Source organism: Bombyx mandarina, chromosome 23 (genome assembly GCF_030267445.1).
Source record: "Bombyx mandarina strain Sakado chromosome 23, ASM3026744v2".
Classification (NCBI taxonomy): Eukaryota; Metazoa; Arthropoda; class Insecta; order Lepidoptera; family Bombycidae; genus Bombyx; species Bombyx mandarina.
This window is the reverse complement of record NC_143229.1, coordinates 1645313-1662957: the sequence shown is the minus strand read 5'-3', so window position 1 is coordinate 1662957 and position 17645 is coordinate 1645313. Positions and strand designations below refer to the sequence as shown.

General features: G+C 43.6%; 1 protein-coding gene and 1 long non-coding RNA gene across 2 annotated transcripts in view; one reads left to right on the top strand and one right to left on the bottom strand.

The window, feature by feature from the left end:
* Window positions 1-17645, bottom strand: part of mAChR-A (muscarinic Acetylcholine Receptor, A-type) — a 92764-nt gene that overhangs the window by 32672 nt on the left and 42447 nt on the right. The window contains exon 2 of the mRNA XM_028179756.2: window positions 16378-17174. Within this exon, the coding sequence (XP_028035557.1) occupies window positions 16378-17114 (737 nt within the window). The 5' untranslated portion in view covers window positions 17115-17174. The remainder of the gene's footprint in view (window positions 1-16377; window positions 17175-17645) is intronic.
* On the top strand, window positions 177-5070 carry LOC149500104 (uncharacterized). Its single transcript, XR_016325177.1, has 2 exons — window positions 177-422; window positions 2669-5070. It is a non-coding gene; the product is annotated as an uncharacterized LOC149500104 (long non-coding RNA).

Here is a 17645-nt window from a genome sequence, read left to right as displayed (position 1 = left end):
CTATAATACTAAATTGTGTATTTTCATGTGTATTTATATATTATTACTTTACATGTATATTATTGAGTGTAATTATGTGTATGTATGTGGAGTAATTTTTAGAATTTAATTTTATTTAAATCTGACAACCCCAATTTGTGGATGGGCTGTCAAAGTCAGTAGGTAGTCATCTCTAATATATTAAGTGTATAATCTATGGGTAGTCAGAAAAAAAAGATTTGTGTGTGTGGTGGTGGTAAGATGTAAAAGTGATATGTTGTTGTTTCTTTGTGTAAAAAATAAAAAATAAATAAGGTGAGATCCATCTGAGGTAATCCTTAAGCAATATAATGATACCATATCCCAAGGCGGTTGGTGGCATACACGTTACGATGTGAGGGAACTCCACTATCAACTCACAAGTCAGAAAAGTCGTGAACTACGTATGTAATCATAGAAATAAATGAAACTTATAATTTACTAGCCGTACTCACCCGCTTCGCTAGGCATTTAACATTAACATTATTATTTTTTGTTATTATTATTAGGGAGGCAAATACTCATATAAATGTTAGCCTATCCATTAAGCACATGTATTTTCTACATGGATACCAAGTTTGAAGTCAATCGGATGCATGGTTCAGTAGTTATAACAGAACTTCCGTAAAAACCACTGTAGATTTATATATTAGTATAGATAATAAATGAAAAACAGATAATTTAATAATTAAAATAGAAATGTTACGAAAATGAAAGGAGATATTTTAAAACATTTTTTTATATTTTTATATAAAGACACAAGACTAGTCTTACGAGTACTAACAACCGAATGTACTAGGATCCCAGATATAAAGAGAGCTAGCTGCCTCCGCATACAAAGTTCCAACAATCGAATAGCAACACAATGACACATGTCTTTCCCTTTCAAACGTTGGACAGCGGCATAATGGCGTCTCGCTCGGTGACACGTCCTTCCTGAAACTATAGGGTAAAGCCGAGATAGATGCCCCACTTTTTGAAATAGTCATGTAATTTTGAAAATATTAATTTTATACGAATAATTTCCATTAATGTAGTTAGCTCAATCCTTTATGTTTAATTAGTATACATTTTTTTAAACCTATCAAATACAGATTTTGCAGAAACTCGTTTTTCGTAGAACCTTTTTTTGGAGGATAGATGCCTACCTGTATGGATAGTTGCCCCACCAAGAAAATACTGAGTAGGATAGATGCCTGCAGTGCAGGATAGATGCCCTTTATACCGTGTAAACGAAAAAACCAATCCAAATATTAAGAAGTTCTATTCCTAACAGAGCAATTGTCTCCAAGAAACATGGGTCATAATAATAAAAAATATTTTGTATTTTTTAAGTCTTTCAATGTTTATAATTAAAAGATAATTCTCATATCACACAAATGATCATAATTAAATTTTTAAAGCGTTAAGTAAGCGTAAGCTAAACTACAATTTTTTTAGTTTCAACATGCATTATCCTATTTTTTTATTAAATTAAATTTTACAAATATTTATTTAACAAAAATATAAATTCTTAATTGTTTATAAAATATTCACATTAAGTGTCATGTGTACATTGCAAAATCATATTTTTTTAATTAAATTAACACAATACAGATATCTTTATTATTTTGTCAAATTGAAGTTTAACTGGATAGTGCTTTCAATTTTCCACATATTCTACATCATTTCTGAAAAACACGTTTCATGTAGCTAGTTCTGAAACATTAAACATTGAATCCAGCCGGATTGCGACTTCGTATTTTTATAGTTTTCAAAACATTCAATGCAGATATATTTACATGCGTTTTAGGTTTATCCCTTAGATTTCTTTAGGGGCAAATCTATTATTTTATTTCCTTTCATTTTATAGTTAAGTGGATTGTCTTCATATTCGCTGCTTGAACTGTAAATCATTTATTTGTGTTTTATGTTTTCGTGCCATATTTCAGCTATATTCTGAAATGGCAGAGTATAGAGGGATAGATGCCCCTAAAGGCACCTATACCCCAAAAAATCAGGGCAACTATCCTTTTTGATAAGGATAGATACCCAAATTTTTTGTAAATAAATTATAAACATAATAGCATTTATTTACACCTAGATGCAGACTCAATGAACTTATATATTCACGTAGTAAAAAATATAATGGAATTTTACACTAATTATAAAGTTATACCACGCTAAATATTAACCTTTAAATCTTTGACGTGTTCGTGAAATTCCGCGCGGAGAAAATTACATGCACGAGGAAAACACTTCGTCACCACGCGATTTTCAAATGGTACATAAGGTATATGGTAACTGTGGTTCCTACTTCTTCAATAAATTTTTTGTTATGACTGCGGGAAGTTAGGTTTTTAGAACATGAGGCATCTATCCCGCTGCGGCATCTATCCAGGTTTTACCCTAATAGACATAGGGACGGTAGATGATATCTCATAGCCGCCATAGTTTCTATGCGTTGTCAATGGGCTCACGTTCCAATGGATAAACTGTAGCCGTGATAAATAGAATCCATGGTTTGTAACATAGATGATATTTCTAGAACGTTTATTGATAATCTTTCGGTCATTTCTGACACAGTTTATACATAACACTCGTGAACATTTTGTGTTGTATTCAAATTTTATAAATATGATTATTTTACAGTTTGATTTACTTTTTACAGAGATAGTTTTGATGCAGATTCGCGGTGTTTTTTTCTGTGGACGCGAGTCGCAACTATTCGTCAAACATCGGCTCACTTCGGGTGGTGTGCTTCGGCAGAGTCGAGGTGTCGTCGCTCTGGTTGAATCGAAACACGTTGCCTGACTTAAAAAGATAGATGTCGTCTCGGAACAGTCATCGTTTCTTGCATACACCCCCTATGTTAGATAATAAAGATAACTACCCATTATACTAGTGGTCCCGCAGTAGTCGAAATTCGACTTTAATTAATTGAAATTATAAGTTTGAACTTTATTATGCTTTTATTGTCAAAGACCATTCTATTCGATTATCATATTTCTATCACAGATTTCGCCTGACTACGATAAAGACAAATAATATTAAAGATAAACAATATTAAGTCACCTATTCTCAATTTGACCACAGACTTTAAGCAATAACAAAAGTTTGACAGTAAACAAAGAGTATATATTTATATATGTGTGTGTGTGTCAAATACATGGTAGTGTGTGTAATTTTAATGTTTTATTAATGCATGATTTAAAAAAATATTAGCATTCTCCTTCAACTCCTTCTCTATATTCTCTATAAGTGTGGGAAATTTCATAATCCTCCCTCCGCGCAATTTTCGTAAAAAGAGGTATAAGGTTTTTGCTTCACGTATTAATATATAGATATCGACCTATTCTGCGATACACACAATAATCATTATTGTATTAAAGTGTCATTTTTGCGTGTCATTTTGTCACATGTCCCGAACACAATTTAGTTGGGCAGAGTTATAGTCAAAGGACCCTCGTCAAGCAACTAGCGTCAGAGCGGACGTTTTCTGATTTCTGTTCGTTGTTATTCGCCGGCATCGTCATTCTGTACTGTACAGTTTTTTTTTTTTGATAACACGCACAAAATTAAAACTGTCGACCATGCCTATCAAAAACGTAAAAGTCAAGAAATGTTTTGTTTTGGTCGTAAAATAGACGGTAGTTGTCTCAGTATTCAAACGTTGACGAATAACACTTTATTTTTTATTTAATTATTACACTTCATGTAAAATTTACATTGGCGGACTTAAGGCCTAATTCTCTACCAGTCAACCAAAGGTAATGCATAGTAAATAGTGGTAGGTGCAATGAAATTTATATTAAGTTACAAATATATACACAAAAAAGTATGTATATATTATACACAATCACATATACATATACTTTTGTCGTCCGTGACTACGAATTTTTTTTATGAGGGCTTACTGATGGCCTGGGTGTCTTTCCAATTTCACCGGGACAGATGAGTGACAAAAGGTTCAGCCGGGAGGGGATGGAATTTGATAACAGCTGCCCGAGCGCCTCCAGTAAGACCTAACAAATCAAGAGTGAATCTACAAAATCTGCGAAGTATTCGATAATAATATTATAGAAAAAATACAAGAAATATATCTACGGTTCGCGATTAATAAATAAAAATACAAAACGGACAATTGTTTGTTATTTTAATTTGTCCCCAAACTTAAGTCGATGTGAGTAGATATATTTTTACTTATAGATCGAAATATGTCTCTTAATATCGTACAAAATTTGGTAGAATAGCCTCTGAGAGTTGATAGTTGTCTGATAGAGATCCAAGTAGCGCTCCAAGAAGCAACGCAGTTCAGATCGTGAGGACCGGCAACAGAAACTCAGCGGACATACCTTTATTATATCTATATCTATGCTAATATTATAAAGAGGAATGATTTGTTTGTTTGTTGGTATTGAATAGGCTCTGAAACTACTGAACCGATTTGAAAAATTCTTTCACTCTTTGGAAGCTACATTATTCCCGAGTGACATAGGCTATAATCTTTTTTGAAAACAAATTAGGGATCCTTACTAAAACTCCAATAATGTAACCCGAGGTGTAAAAAAATTACCTAAAATATTCTTTACATCGCGTGCCCTGCGAAAACTATTGATATAATAAAATAATGTACTACGACTTTGTGGAACACATTATTGTTTACAAAAATTGTCGCAATGTCTAATTATTATAGTTATGCACAATAAGTGATCTTTTATTTAAAAAAATAAAACAACTTCAAATATCGTTGAAGTTTTTGTTAAAGACCCGAGCGGAGCCGGAGCGGGCAGCTAGTTGTTTTAATATACTAAACTAAACTACTGTTCAAAATCACAAATTAAGCAAATGAATTTCGTAATAACACCGATGCACCGGTGGTCGAATCCCGCAGGCGGGTACCAATTTTTTGTAATGAAATACGTACTTAACAAATGTTCACGATTGACTTCCACGATGAAGGAATAACGTCGTGTAATAAAAATCAAACCCGCAAATTTATAATTTGCGTAATTACTGGTGGTAGGAACCTCTAGTGAGCCCGAACGGTAGGTAGGTAGATAGGTACCACCACCCCGCCTATTTTTGCTGTAAAGTAGTAATGCGTTTCGGCTTGAAGGATGGGGCAGCCGTTGTAACTATACTGAGACCTTACAACTTATATCTCAAGGTGGGTGGCGCATTTACATTGTAGATGTCTATGAGCTCCGGTAACCACTTAACACCAGGTGGGCTGTGAGCTCGTCCAACCATAATTTCATAAAAAAAAAAAAAAATAGCAGACGCATTTTTACGTACAACATTTTCAACTACACCCTATTTCCAGAAGAATAGAATCGCTTTTCAATGCTTAAGAGTACTCGAAAACACCTCGAGGGCTGTGCTCTTTTATTATGTATTGCATCTCGAAGTCTACAGAGCTCTTCAACACCGATAAATAGAGTGGAAGACGCAGATTATTATCTACTTATAACACCGTTTTATGCTATAATGATATTTTCAAATATAAAACGAACTCTCACGAAGAATCTCAGCGAGTTATAGAAATGTACGCGTTATTATAATTGAAATGCAGATTTAAAACAATTTTCGGACGAACTCTTTCTGTTTGAATAGGTCAACACACTCAAGGCTGGTGTTAAAATTAAATGGATCCCGGAGACCATAGACAACGCTACCCACCCCGGGACACGATCTTCTTCTCAGTAGTATACGCTCTGGGACAGAGTGGTCGTGGTCATCATTTCGGGTGGTGGAGCGCTTCACCAGACGTCGCCATTCCTCGCGTACCGCGGCCTGTCTTGAGCACTCGTTGACGGGAGGGTTTAGAGCTGCCTTTATTTGGTCGGTCCATCGTAACGGTGATCTGCCGCGCGGTCTTGTACCCTCTATCATGCCCTGCACCACAAGGCGCTCGACTGAGTCGTCACCCAGTCGCGACACGTATCCGAAAGTGAGAATGCGACCTTGAACTATGGAGGATAAACTCTGCTTTTTTTTTTATTGCCCTTGTATGCAGACGAGCATACGGCCCACCTGATGGTGAGTGGTTACCGTCGCCCATGGACTTCAGCAATGCCAGGGGCAGAGCCAAGCCGCTGCCTACCGCTGCTTGATGCCGAGTTCCTGTAGAATCGACTGATTCGTACTGAACTCCCCGGTCATTGTTCTCGTCGAACCCGTCGCTTGCGACGAAGGACTCGACGAGTAAATTAACCCTCAGACAGAGCCGACTGAGTTTCTCGCCGGATCTTCTCAATGGGCCGCGTTTCCGATCTGGTGGTAGAATCTGCGAAGCACGGCTCTTGCTAGGGTTCGTGTTAGCAATGTCGTCAGGTTTGAGCCCCGTGAGCTCACCTTCTAGTTAAGGTTACGCTGAAATAGCCTCTCAAGGCTCTCAGCTAGGGTAGGGAAAAAAAAACTAAACTCCGTCAACGATATTTGCAGCATTCTTCTCCAGCACCACATTTCTAGAGCATCTATCCTCTTTTTCTCACTTTCACCTAATATCTAGGTATCAGCAACGTAAAGAAAAATGGGACACAATATCAAAGTCTTAATTGTATTGTAAAATAGAAAATTGTCCGATCCAATAAACAAGAAGGCATTCTTCGCGATAGAAATAGGTAACATTAAGGTACTCATCCGTGCGGGCTTACATAGCGTTCTGACCAATGTTGTATTTTTAAGGTGATTTTTTTTTATTGTTTACATGGGTGAACTAGCTTACAGTCCACCTGGTGCTAAGTGGTTACCGGAGCACATAGACATCTACAACGTATTTTTTTTTTATTGCTTAGGTGGGTGGACGAGCTCACAGTTCACCTGGTATTAAGTAGTTACTGGAGCCCATAGACATCTACAACGTAAATGCGCCACCCACCTTGAGATACAAGTTCTAAGGTCTCAGTATAGTTACAACGACTGCCCCACCCTTCAAACTGAAACGCATTACTGCTTCACGGCGGAAATAAGCAGGGTGGTGGTACCTACCCGCGCGGACTCACAAGAGGTCCTACCACCAGTAAGTTTGGATCAAGATGTTTGTTACTCAACCCGTACCGCAAGTAACTGTGACGAGATCGCTTTACAAATTACAGATATTTGTCGGCGATGATTTGGCCGCATTTCCAACTGTCTTCCTCGCAATCATTTAACTGTTATCAGAGCATCGTGCTTGTCGTAGTATACGGTAATGTGGGAGACCTACCTACCCACGCTAAGTCCTAGGTAATAATTCAAATAAATACATTCCGGGTAAAGGGGCGCGTATAAAGAGTCCTTTAACCTTCAAAACGGCTTTTCTTACCTGGAACGCACCCTATATGGACCGCCTCGTGGAATATTAAACAGTTCTTGAACGTAAAGACGAGGTTATTAATTGCAGAATCTTTCTGAGAATAGTTTTCAAGCAACAGCCGTGTTTTTCCATAGTTTTCCCCAATGCTACGTGCCTCGAACTTCCTAACGTTTCATAATCATCAAGTATTTGAATAAGCTAACGATAACACATTAAAATACTTACGAAAAAAAATGTCTAAAAATTTTCTAAGCATCGGAATTCTCACGATAGCTCTGCATATTTTATCGAGTTTTTTTTACCGCTGGCTTATGAAAGTTAAAGGGAATGCCGAAAGCTTTCTCTTAATATAGTACTGAGGTCAGTATTTAAGCGATTACGTGCTTATAAACCTTCGTCACAATGACAGATTCCAGTAAAGGCTTGTACGGAAAAAAAAAAACAGAAAAATAATCATATTTTTAATTCACTCGTGTTCCGACATTGTTGTGCGTTGGCATTCCAGTTAATTAAAATTTCGACATTTCAAGTGTATACGAGCTTAATACGGTTTCAAACTACAAATTATAGGTATTTTTATTTAAAGTCATCACCCTTACTGAACAGTTTAATTGTCGATTGCAACAGTTGTAACATGCTCATTCATTGACAATAATTTTATATTAGACTTAGGCAAATTTTATTCGGATTGTATAGATTTTTTATTATTTACTTTAATTAATTATTGCTAATGTTACGCCGGTAAGAGCAACGCCATCTAACGTCGAAGGCCAGCAACGAATATCAAAATAACTAGTAAAATCGAGAACGATCGAGAAGTACAACGCCATCTATTATCGGAAATAGCGGAAATCCATGTCGGAACTACTCGACCTGTCAGGAATGTTCTCTATAATTCTAGGGATGTCGTATCGACTGTAAAAGCGTTGCAGAGATGACACGAAGCCATTAATTAACGAATCTACTCGAAACGAAACAGCGAACGGATCACCTGAAGCGAACCGAAAGAAGTGAATTACGAATTGTATAGTATTCTGTAAGTGTTTTAAGTGTTAAATAGAGTTTGAATTTGTACTTCGGTGGAAGTTTTGTTTATCCCGAACCCCAGTGCGTAACACTAATATAGCTTATCGTTGTATAAGACTATAATGGCAGCGGTTTGTTTGATGCGAATATTCGATATTTATAACCTGAATCGATAGTGCAGTAGTTAGCGACTATGACTGTTGCGCCGAGGGGCGTGGGTTCGATTCCCACACTGGACAAACGTTCGTGTAATTAACAGGTTTGTTTGCTCTTTGGCTGGGTGTTTGCTATATATGTGTGTGTATATTTAAACCTATATAAGTATGTATCTCAGTGTTTGTAAGAGAAGTGAGTGTTGAAATGACGGCTGATAGAAAAGAATGGAATTGGAAAATGAAATTCGCTATGCCGACCCCACATAGTGGAATAAGGTGGAGAAAATGAAGAAGAAGATAAGTATGTATCTCAATCACTGGTACCCATAACACAGGGAATCCTAAATCGGGGCCGGATGACCGTGCGCGATTTGTTCCCAGTAATTATTACTCGTATATTATTAGTATTCAAATCAAGACACACGGTGCCACTATTTCTGCAACGCCCATATGCATTCCCCTTCGAAGACATATAATTACGACTTGTTTTTTTTTTTTTTTTTTTTTTTTTCCCTACCTATGCTGATAGCCTTGAGAGGCTATTTCAGCTTCGCCCTAACGTTAGTAGGTGAGCTCGCGGGGCTCAACCGGAGAGTTGCTAACACTGACCCTAGCAAGAGCAGTGCTTCGCAGAATCTACCACCGGATCGGAAACGCGACCCACTGAGAAGATCCGGCGAGAAACTCAGTGGGCTGTGTCTATGGGTTAGTTCGCTCGTCGAACCCTTCGTCGCAAGCGACGGGTTCGACGAGGACGGTGACCGGTGCTTGTGGTGCCTAAAAGCACCGTTAATGGATCAGGAGGATCCGTAATGACGTGCTTTGGGCGACGTCGACGGTTTACCATTCGGTCTACTGGGTCGGGTATGTAATTTCCAGCGGCTACGATGAGAGGGTTCTCATGTCGTGCCGCCTTCTCAAAATGGCGCAGCGATGCCGACTGTAGATACTTACTAAGGGAGTCGAGCTCCAGGTCGTCGTGGAGATCCACATTCCTAAGGAACCAAGGCGCTCCGACGGCTATCCTGCAGAATCGTGATTGAATAACCTGAAGGGATTTCAAGTTGGTGCGGGCTGCGTGAGCGAACACTACGCTTGCATACGTCATGACGGGGCGTATACAAGTTTTGTAGAGAGTTACCTTATTACGGAGGGACAGTTTGCTTCGACTACAAAGCATTGGATAGAGTCGTCCTAGAATAAACGCGGCGCGGTCGCGTACCGTTTTTATATGGGGACGGAATGTCATCCCTCTGTCGAGGGTGACGCCTAGATATTTGACCTTCGAGACCCACGGAATGGGCTGGCCAAAGAGAGTGATGGGACTAACGGCGGAGGTGTTTGCGCGCCTACTACGGAGTGGGATGCTCGAAGTGATGTTCGGAGGGCGACCCCTTTTGAAGAGCACCGCTGCGCTTTTCGTGGGGTTGATGTCTATTCGCCACTTCCGGAACCACTGTCCCAGGGTGGCTACTGCGATCTGGAGTCGCCGATGAAGCAGCGACATCTTCCTACACGAGTAGTAGATAGCCGTGTCGTCGGCGAAGAGCGCTAGATGGGTCTCCGGAGACCGGGGTATATCATTGATATACAAACTAAATAATAACGGGGAGAGCGCGGAGCCTTGCGGGACTCCGGCGGTCAGTTGACGGGGACGAGAACGAGTTCCCTCTACTCGATATCGAAACGAACGGTTCGACAAGAAGTCTCGTATGATGAGCACGAGTCTGTCTGGCACTCCCATGTTGTACAGTTTATAAATTAAACCGTTGTGCCAGACTTTGTCGAACGCCTTCGCGATGTCGAAGAAGAGGGCGCCGGTCGGGATTTGTTTACGCCTATTTAGTCCTATCAGAATGTGCTCCGTGAGGCGGTGCACTTGTTGTACGCACGAGTGTTTAGAGCGGAATCCGAACTGTTCGTCAATGAGAATTTTGTTCGCGGTAACAAAATCCCAGAGGCGTTTCCTAAGGTGCCGTTCGTAAATTTTTCCTATCGTCGAGAGGAGACTAATCGGACGGTAACTAGAAGTTTCGTTTGTCGGTTTGCCCGGCTTATGTATACCGATAACGTCCGCTTCTTTCCACACCGCGGGAAAGATGCAGTGCGTCATAGCGGCATTTAAAATTGTAGCCAACATTGCTATCAGTTGGACTGGCAAAAATTTTAGCGCGCGGTTGTGGATGCCGTCGGAGCCGGGTGCCTTCCTAGGTTGGAGGTTGTGGATCGCGTCTCTAACTTCGTCAGTGGTAATGGGGGGTAACGCGTCCGAGGGCGGCAGGGAAACTCTGCGCTCGACCTCCCTGTCGACTAACTCGGTGTGTTCGGGGTCCGCGTGTTGAGTGCTGGTGGTGCACTGCTCTTGCAGTGCATCGGCCAGCAGCTCAGCCTTGTCATCGTCATCGAATGCCGGTGGTTGGCCTGAAGGGCGTATGAGGGGAGGCATAGTAGCGGTAGTTTCGGATTTGAGAGTCCTAGCTAGTCGCCAGTATGCTTGGTGGGAGGGCGCGAGTTGTTCTAGATAACTATGCCAATTATCGTTACGCGCGTCGCTTAAGCGGGAGTGGACTTCGCGTTGTAGACGACGCATCCGAATCCGGTTTGAATGCGTGGGAAGACGATCGTAGGCCCGGATTGCCGCGTTCCTAACTCTTAAGAGATTCCTAAGATCGGGGGACAGTCTGATGCGGTGGAAGCTGTCCTCCACATCGACTTCTTTAGAAGATCTAATGATCGCGGAAGATATGTGATCGGTAATGATGTTTATGGATTCGACGGTGTCCTCGGGGGATAGATTCGAATCCGGGCCGTAAGGGAGGATTGGCGGAGCGGTGTCGGCTAGGCACGTGCCCAGCTTATTCCAATCCACCATGGTCCTCGTAACAGTGACTGGGTTGTGGGGGCGACCGAGCTGCATAACGACAGGTCGGTGGTCTGAGTCGAGCTCTGACATTGCTTCGATGGAACGCAAGCGCAGAGTTACGTTCCTAAGCAATGCCAGGTCTATAGTGCTCGGACGGAGCGCGATGTTATACGGATAACATGTTGGAGTTGGGGGACCGACTATTTCAAAGGTGAGGTCGTCTATAAACGCGTCGAGACGCCTACCGTTAACGTTAGTACGATGGCAGTTCCACCTAGTGTGGTGGCAATTTAAATCGCCTGCCAGGATGACGGAGTCTCCCATGCCGAACAGTGACTCGATGTCACTGCTCAGAAGGGGCTTGTCCGGGGGGAGATAAACGGATGCGATGACGATCGGCTGGTGTCCCGTCAGCGAGATACGGCACACTGACGCCTCGATATGTGAGAGCGAGGGAGTATCGAGAGGGACAACGTGCAGGGCCCGCCTATAGTAAATGGCAGTCCCGCCTTTGGAGGCGGTGAGTCTGTCATTCCTAACCATGACGTAATTCGCGACTTTCGGGTCGCGACGCGAGGGCTTCAGACAGGTTTCCTGCACTAATAGAATATCTACAAGATTATCGCGGAGGAATTCGAAAATTTGATCGCGTTGCCGCGCGAGTCCGTTAGCATTGTAGAATGCTAACGTAAGGGAATACGGTTTTTCTCTACCTTTTTGCGCCATTGGTTACCGGTAAAGATTTTATAACGTACGCGACACGGACTCGTAAACGTCCATGTGATCGAAAGCGGCCGCGAGCCGCTGTTCGGGGGTTACCGACCTACGGATAGCGTCAGCGAACGATCGCAGACGGTCGAAGTTGACCGCGGTGACGAAGTCACGCACGAGCGCGAAGTCGTTGGCGGCAGAGGGTTGCGGGGGACGGAACGCGGGCGCGGGGCGAGGTGCGAGCAGGGGCTGGGGCGCGGGGCGTGTCACGAGCGGGGGCGGGGGTGCGGTTTCCGTTCCCGCCTTCGTATACGGCAGCGGTTTTTTCCACGCCGACACCGTGGGAACTGCAGCCGGCACGAAGGCGGGTTTCGGCACTGAAGGCGCCGAAGTCTTTGGGCCGACGGTTCGGGGGGCTGGGTGGGTCGGACGTTTTCGCGGAGCCCTAGGACATCCACGGTAGTTCGCGGGGTGCCCTTGCTTAAGGCATAGGACACAGCTGGGAGGTTCGGTCGCGGTTTCCCTATCTCTAACGCAATCTAACGTAGCGTGATCGCCGAGGCATTTCACGCAGCGGGGGCGCGCGTGGCAATTACGCGCCGAGTGGCCATAGAGTTGGCACCTGTAGCACTGCCCGGGAGTGCCACGCTTGTGGGGGGCTTCGATCGAGATCCCGGATAAGCAGCAAATTGTCGTGAGACATGCGATCTTCTTTTTGGCCTCCGGGGTGGGTTCTAACGCCACGAGTATCATATTATAGGGCTGTTTGCCCCGCCCGCTGTGCATCCGGTGCACACTAACTATCGGGAGGGCCTGAGCGGTCAGATCCTCCTTAATGTAGTCTATTTCTAGCTCCTTAGGGACTCCACGTATCACTACGCGGAGCTCGCGGTCCTCCTGAAGAGCATAGGTGTGGAAACCTATGTTCTCCTTTCGGAGGTATGCTGAGAGGGCCCTATGGTCGCCCGGCGTTGCGACCTTGATCTGAATCCCATGCGCGACGTTACGCGCATGGGTGTAGTTAATTTTATTTGCCTGAAGGGCCTGGGACACGCGATTCCACGCTGTCTTCTCTTGAAGTATCAGCGGGGGCGGGGCAGCTACTTTGGGAGCGGGCGCGGGCTTGGGACGCGGCGGTGGGGTTACGCGGCGCGCGGAGTCCGACTCCGGTGTAACTACTACTTTCGGTCGAGAGGCGGACGCGGATTTCGTCTGTTTTGTCGTGGAGTTCCGGGACTCCACGGCGCGAGTACGCTTCTTTCCACGTGTCACTGTTTGGAAACCATCCGAGGTTCCGGGCTGAGGGCTGGACGCGGATTCAAAGTCCATCTCCGATTCCGTATCGGAGCCTGAACTTGAGACTACGGAGGTCGCGACGGACGATACGAGCGATGACGTAATCGACGCGGGCGCGGGGGTGGGGGTAGCGCTAGGCGCTTCGTGAGTCGCATCGTCGGAACGTGCGCTCGAACTTAACGCGGCGGCGGGGGGCGCGCGGCGTGCCTCCGAGGCACGGTTGAAATACGCGGCGACGGACGCGGGGGGGGAGGGATTGCCACGAGAGGCCCTAAATGCTAAATATTCGGCCCTAATTGTCGGGTACCTATCCCGGAGGAACCCGACAAGATCACTGTCACAAACACTTGCACTTTCTTCCATGTTTCTTCTTGCTTCTTGCCCGGGGGGGGCGGCCCCGGGACTTTTGTTGAACTCGCCGAAAGGCGAGGCCCCGGATAGGATTTGTAACCCCCCTGTGCTGCAGGACAGCAAGGAGCAGGGGGGGGGAATGCCTATGCCGTGAAAACGGCAATCGGCGGGGAAAAGGAAAGGAACCCGCTCGGGCTGTATAGTGCTACAGCAGGCAGAATCGCGAGCGGGGGTCTAGTCTTGAAAAAGACTGTTGTTTTTGGGAAGGGTTAGGAAATCGCTAGCCTGTGAGTGCCACAGGAAGCTGAACGTAGCGATTGGTTTTGCCTTGAAAAAGGCAGTTGGTAAGGGTGGGTTCGCGGTTACAAAACTTTAGCGCACAAAAATGGACCTCGATACGCAGATCGCAAGCGACCAACGGATCGGCACGTCCGCACTACTGAATTGTACGCACGATGTATTCACGGTCACTACACTGTCGAGCACAACTGTGAGTTCAGAGACGCAGCTCGCAAGCGGGCCACGGATCGGAAAGCACGTCCGCGCACGACCGAGTCGTGAGCGAGAATGTACGACTTGTCCACATATTATTCATTTAAATATCATTTTCATCATAAATTGAATTTTTAAATGATGATCTCGAAATCACAATTCTGTTTGACTACTGTTTACACAACCTCAGAACTTGAATTCAAAATCTACGTAATCTTAAGATTGTGTATACATATATAGAAATTTGTTATCATATTAAATAAATCGAAATAATTTTACAAAGAGATAGTAGAGAGGCGATATATGCAACAACATAAGGTATGATATTTTCTTTGGTTTTGGTTTTGCGACTTAAACACCGAATTAAAACTACTTTTAATCTCTCGTTTTGTATTACCAATACGAAACCGTAAAATTCATTTTAATTATGACGTAGAATACGTAACGTACATCTCTATCTCATTCAAATAAGGCATACATTCGTTCTAGGTAAAAAAATCTTCTAAGTAAGCATTCTACAAATATGTAACAGAAGTGTGACGATCAATGAATCGATGAATATACAATCTAAGTTGCTATAAAACGTCCGATTGATATTCCAATTCCATTAGTACTAAGAGCGTCTTCGGTCACCGCTTCCTATCATATAAACTGTAACTTGATCTCGTGTAGACAAACAGACAGAACAGTAATAATCAAGTGAACGGTTCACAAGAACGTCTCAATACATAAAACCGGTTTTGAATAGGTGAAAATGAAAAGGCTTGCACGCAGCGAACGAATGCTCTCACTAAAGGGTGAGCCACGCCCTCCCTATCTGCGGGAGAAGGGGGCTGTGGAGGTGCTCGTCCGATGAAATTTTTAAAGGCTCTTACAAGATAGGTATTTTTATTGGATCCGCCGGATAAAATACGCGGGTCTGAGGTTAAAATTGTCGTTTACGAGCTCGCATCCAGTGGCGGATTTGCAGTCTCGGCCGCTCTAGGCCTCAAGACATCAGCCGCCCCTTTCTCAGCATCCACCATATGGACTACATAATGAAATTACTTTATTGCCAACTTTTATCTAAATAGATTTAGAACTTAGGAAAAAAATATAGATTTATGCGGTATAGATTGCACCATGCAGTACAGTCCGCCCGCCATGCGTTATAATAAGTTTTTTGATACGATTGGGGCCGCTCCTAAGTGTGGCTGGCCTAGGCCCGGGCCTACGGGGCCTTAGGATAAATCCGCCACTGTTCGCATCTGCGTTGAACAGTTAATTTACCATATTTTTTGATGCTCTTTTGTATTCAGTAGCTTTGCGAAAGTGGTTTTGAAGTTCAGTTGTTAAAGACATTACAAGTCACTACTAACCGTGAGCACTCGTGAATTCACGGTACGTGATCCGTGAAAACGTTTGACTTGATTGATGCTGAGATTCCGTCAAATTAATTCATCCCCACTAATTACTATTTATACTGACAATATTGAATAGTCAGTGAAATTTTCACCACGTAGAACCGTTATCATAGGTACTCTGCAGGTGATTACGTTTTGTGTGTGCGTTGTTTGACCGAAGAATTTTAAGACCGTCACGCTCGTATCACGACAAGTAAGTATACTGGGCGTATTATCATAAAAGCCTTGACCACATCAAAAATTTAGCTATGGCTAGAGAAGAGCTGAGTTTCACCGGAATCTAACAATAAAAAAACCCTAATTTTCATATTCTTGGTATATTTATCAATCAAATCAATCAAAATTAATGGTCTATCGGCATCTTGGTTGACCAGAGTGAGGGATAATAAAATTCAGGGCCATTCAACAACATACATATTGTGGACAAGTGAAAGTGCTATATGTAGCAAACATCGGTGCTTGGGATGGAACGGTTCAGTTCAGTACGTCGTAAGAGTTCCTTTGTACACAGCTTCGCCTTTGTGTGGCCGAATCCTGTGACGGTCCAAGTGTGAAATCGGACTTTAAGCACTCATTGTGCATTGTTGAGAACCCACACAATAGTTTAGGATATTTCAGGGGCTTTTCGGTCCAATAGTTGACCGAAATGTATATCTTGTTTGCGGGATCCAAGTTACATTAGCGTCACGTTTCAATAAATTGAATATAAGAGTTAATGTATGTGCCTTTTGTTTGGATTGGAATCGCAAAACAAAACGTTGGATATGCAATGTAGGTACTCACCTAGAATTCGATCTTTTCGACGAGTCATGTTTCTTCCCGCCCTGTAGATTGGGCAGGTCCTTCTGTCGTTTCTTGGTCTCCCTCCATATTCTGTAGTACAGTATACACATCACTGTCACCGGCACATAAAACGCGGCAATTGCCGTCCCGAATGTTATAAATTGGTTCGTCTCTATGAACTGAATGTAGCACTCGTGCGGAGGCACCTTCCGCTCGCCGTCAATGTACGGCCACGCGTATATCCACGGAGGCCACAGCACCAAGCTGAAGCCCCAAGCACTGCCTATCATCACGGTTGCTCTGCGCGTAGTCCTTTTCGCCCTGTACGTCAGCGGACGCGTCACGCTGAAGTACCGATCGAAGCTAATGATCAGTAGGTTCAGAACGGACGCGTTAGATGCGAGATAGTCGAGCGCGAGCCACGTGTCGCACACATGAGGGCCCAGCGGCCAGTATCCGTAGATCGTGAACATCGTGTACAGGGGCATGGAGATCAGCCCGACTGCGAAGTCGGCCACCGCCAGGGAAAACAGGAAGTAGTTGCTGATGGTCTGGAGCTGCTTGTCGATCTTGAAACTGATCATGACCATGGAGTTCCCGACGACGGTGAGCACGGAGAGGACGCTGGCTATGATGGCTATGACAATCTTCTGGGCGAGGCTGAAGGGGCTGGTCGGCAGGTCGAGGCCGAGCTCCGGGTCGGTGAGGTTGCCAGTGTTGTTGGACACGATCAGCATGCTGTCAACTCGGCGGGCCCCCCGCGCCGCCGCGCCTCCCGAGCGCCGCCGTCTCCTCGCCTGCGCACAATACACGACATATTACTCATTTGAACTAGAAAACCTCTCATAAATGTACAGTATATGCACGCCATTGTATTCCTAAGTCACGGTCACAACTGTGGATAATAGATCTGATTTAATCACACACTTTACAAGTACAGTACTATACGTAGTTAGTTCAGTATCCACGGTCGCGACAACGAGTTGGCTCCCTTGTATTTACACAAGTGCTTCGTAGACAAATTGCGATATTCAGTTATACGAATACCAAGAATAATATAATATTTGCAATTAAACAGTGGTCTGGGTAATTTGGAAATTATTTGCATCACACGTTCACACAAAAAAGCGAAGTATTATTTGCCCGCATTTGTCCAATTCAAATTGTATTTTTGAAGAATGATCGTTTAAATGAACCTTACGGTCAATTTTGGACTAAATGTGACCAAAACCCCATCGCGCAAGACATTGCCCATTAGGAAATGGCGT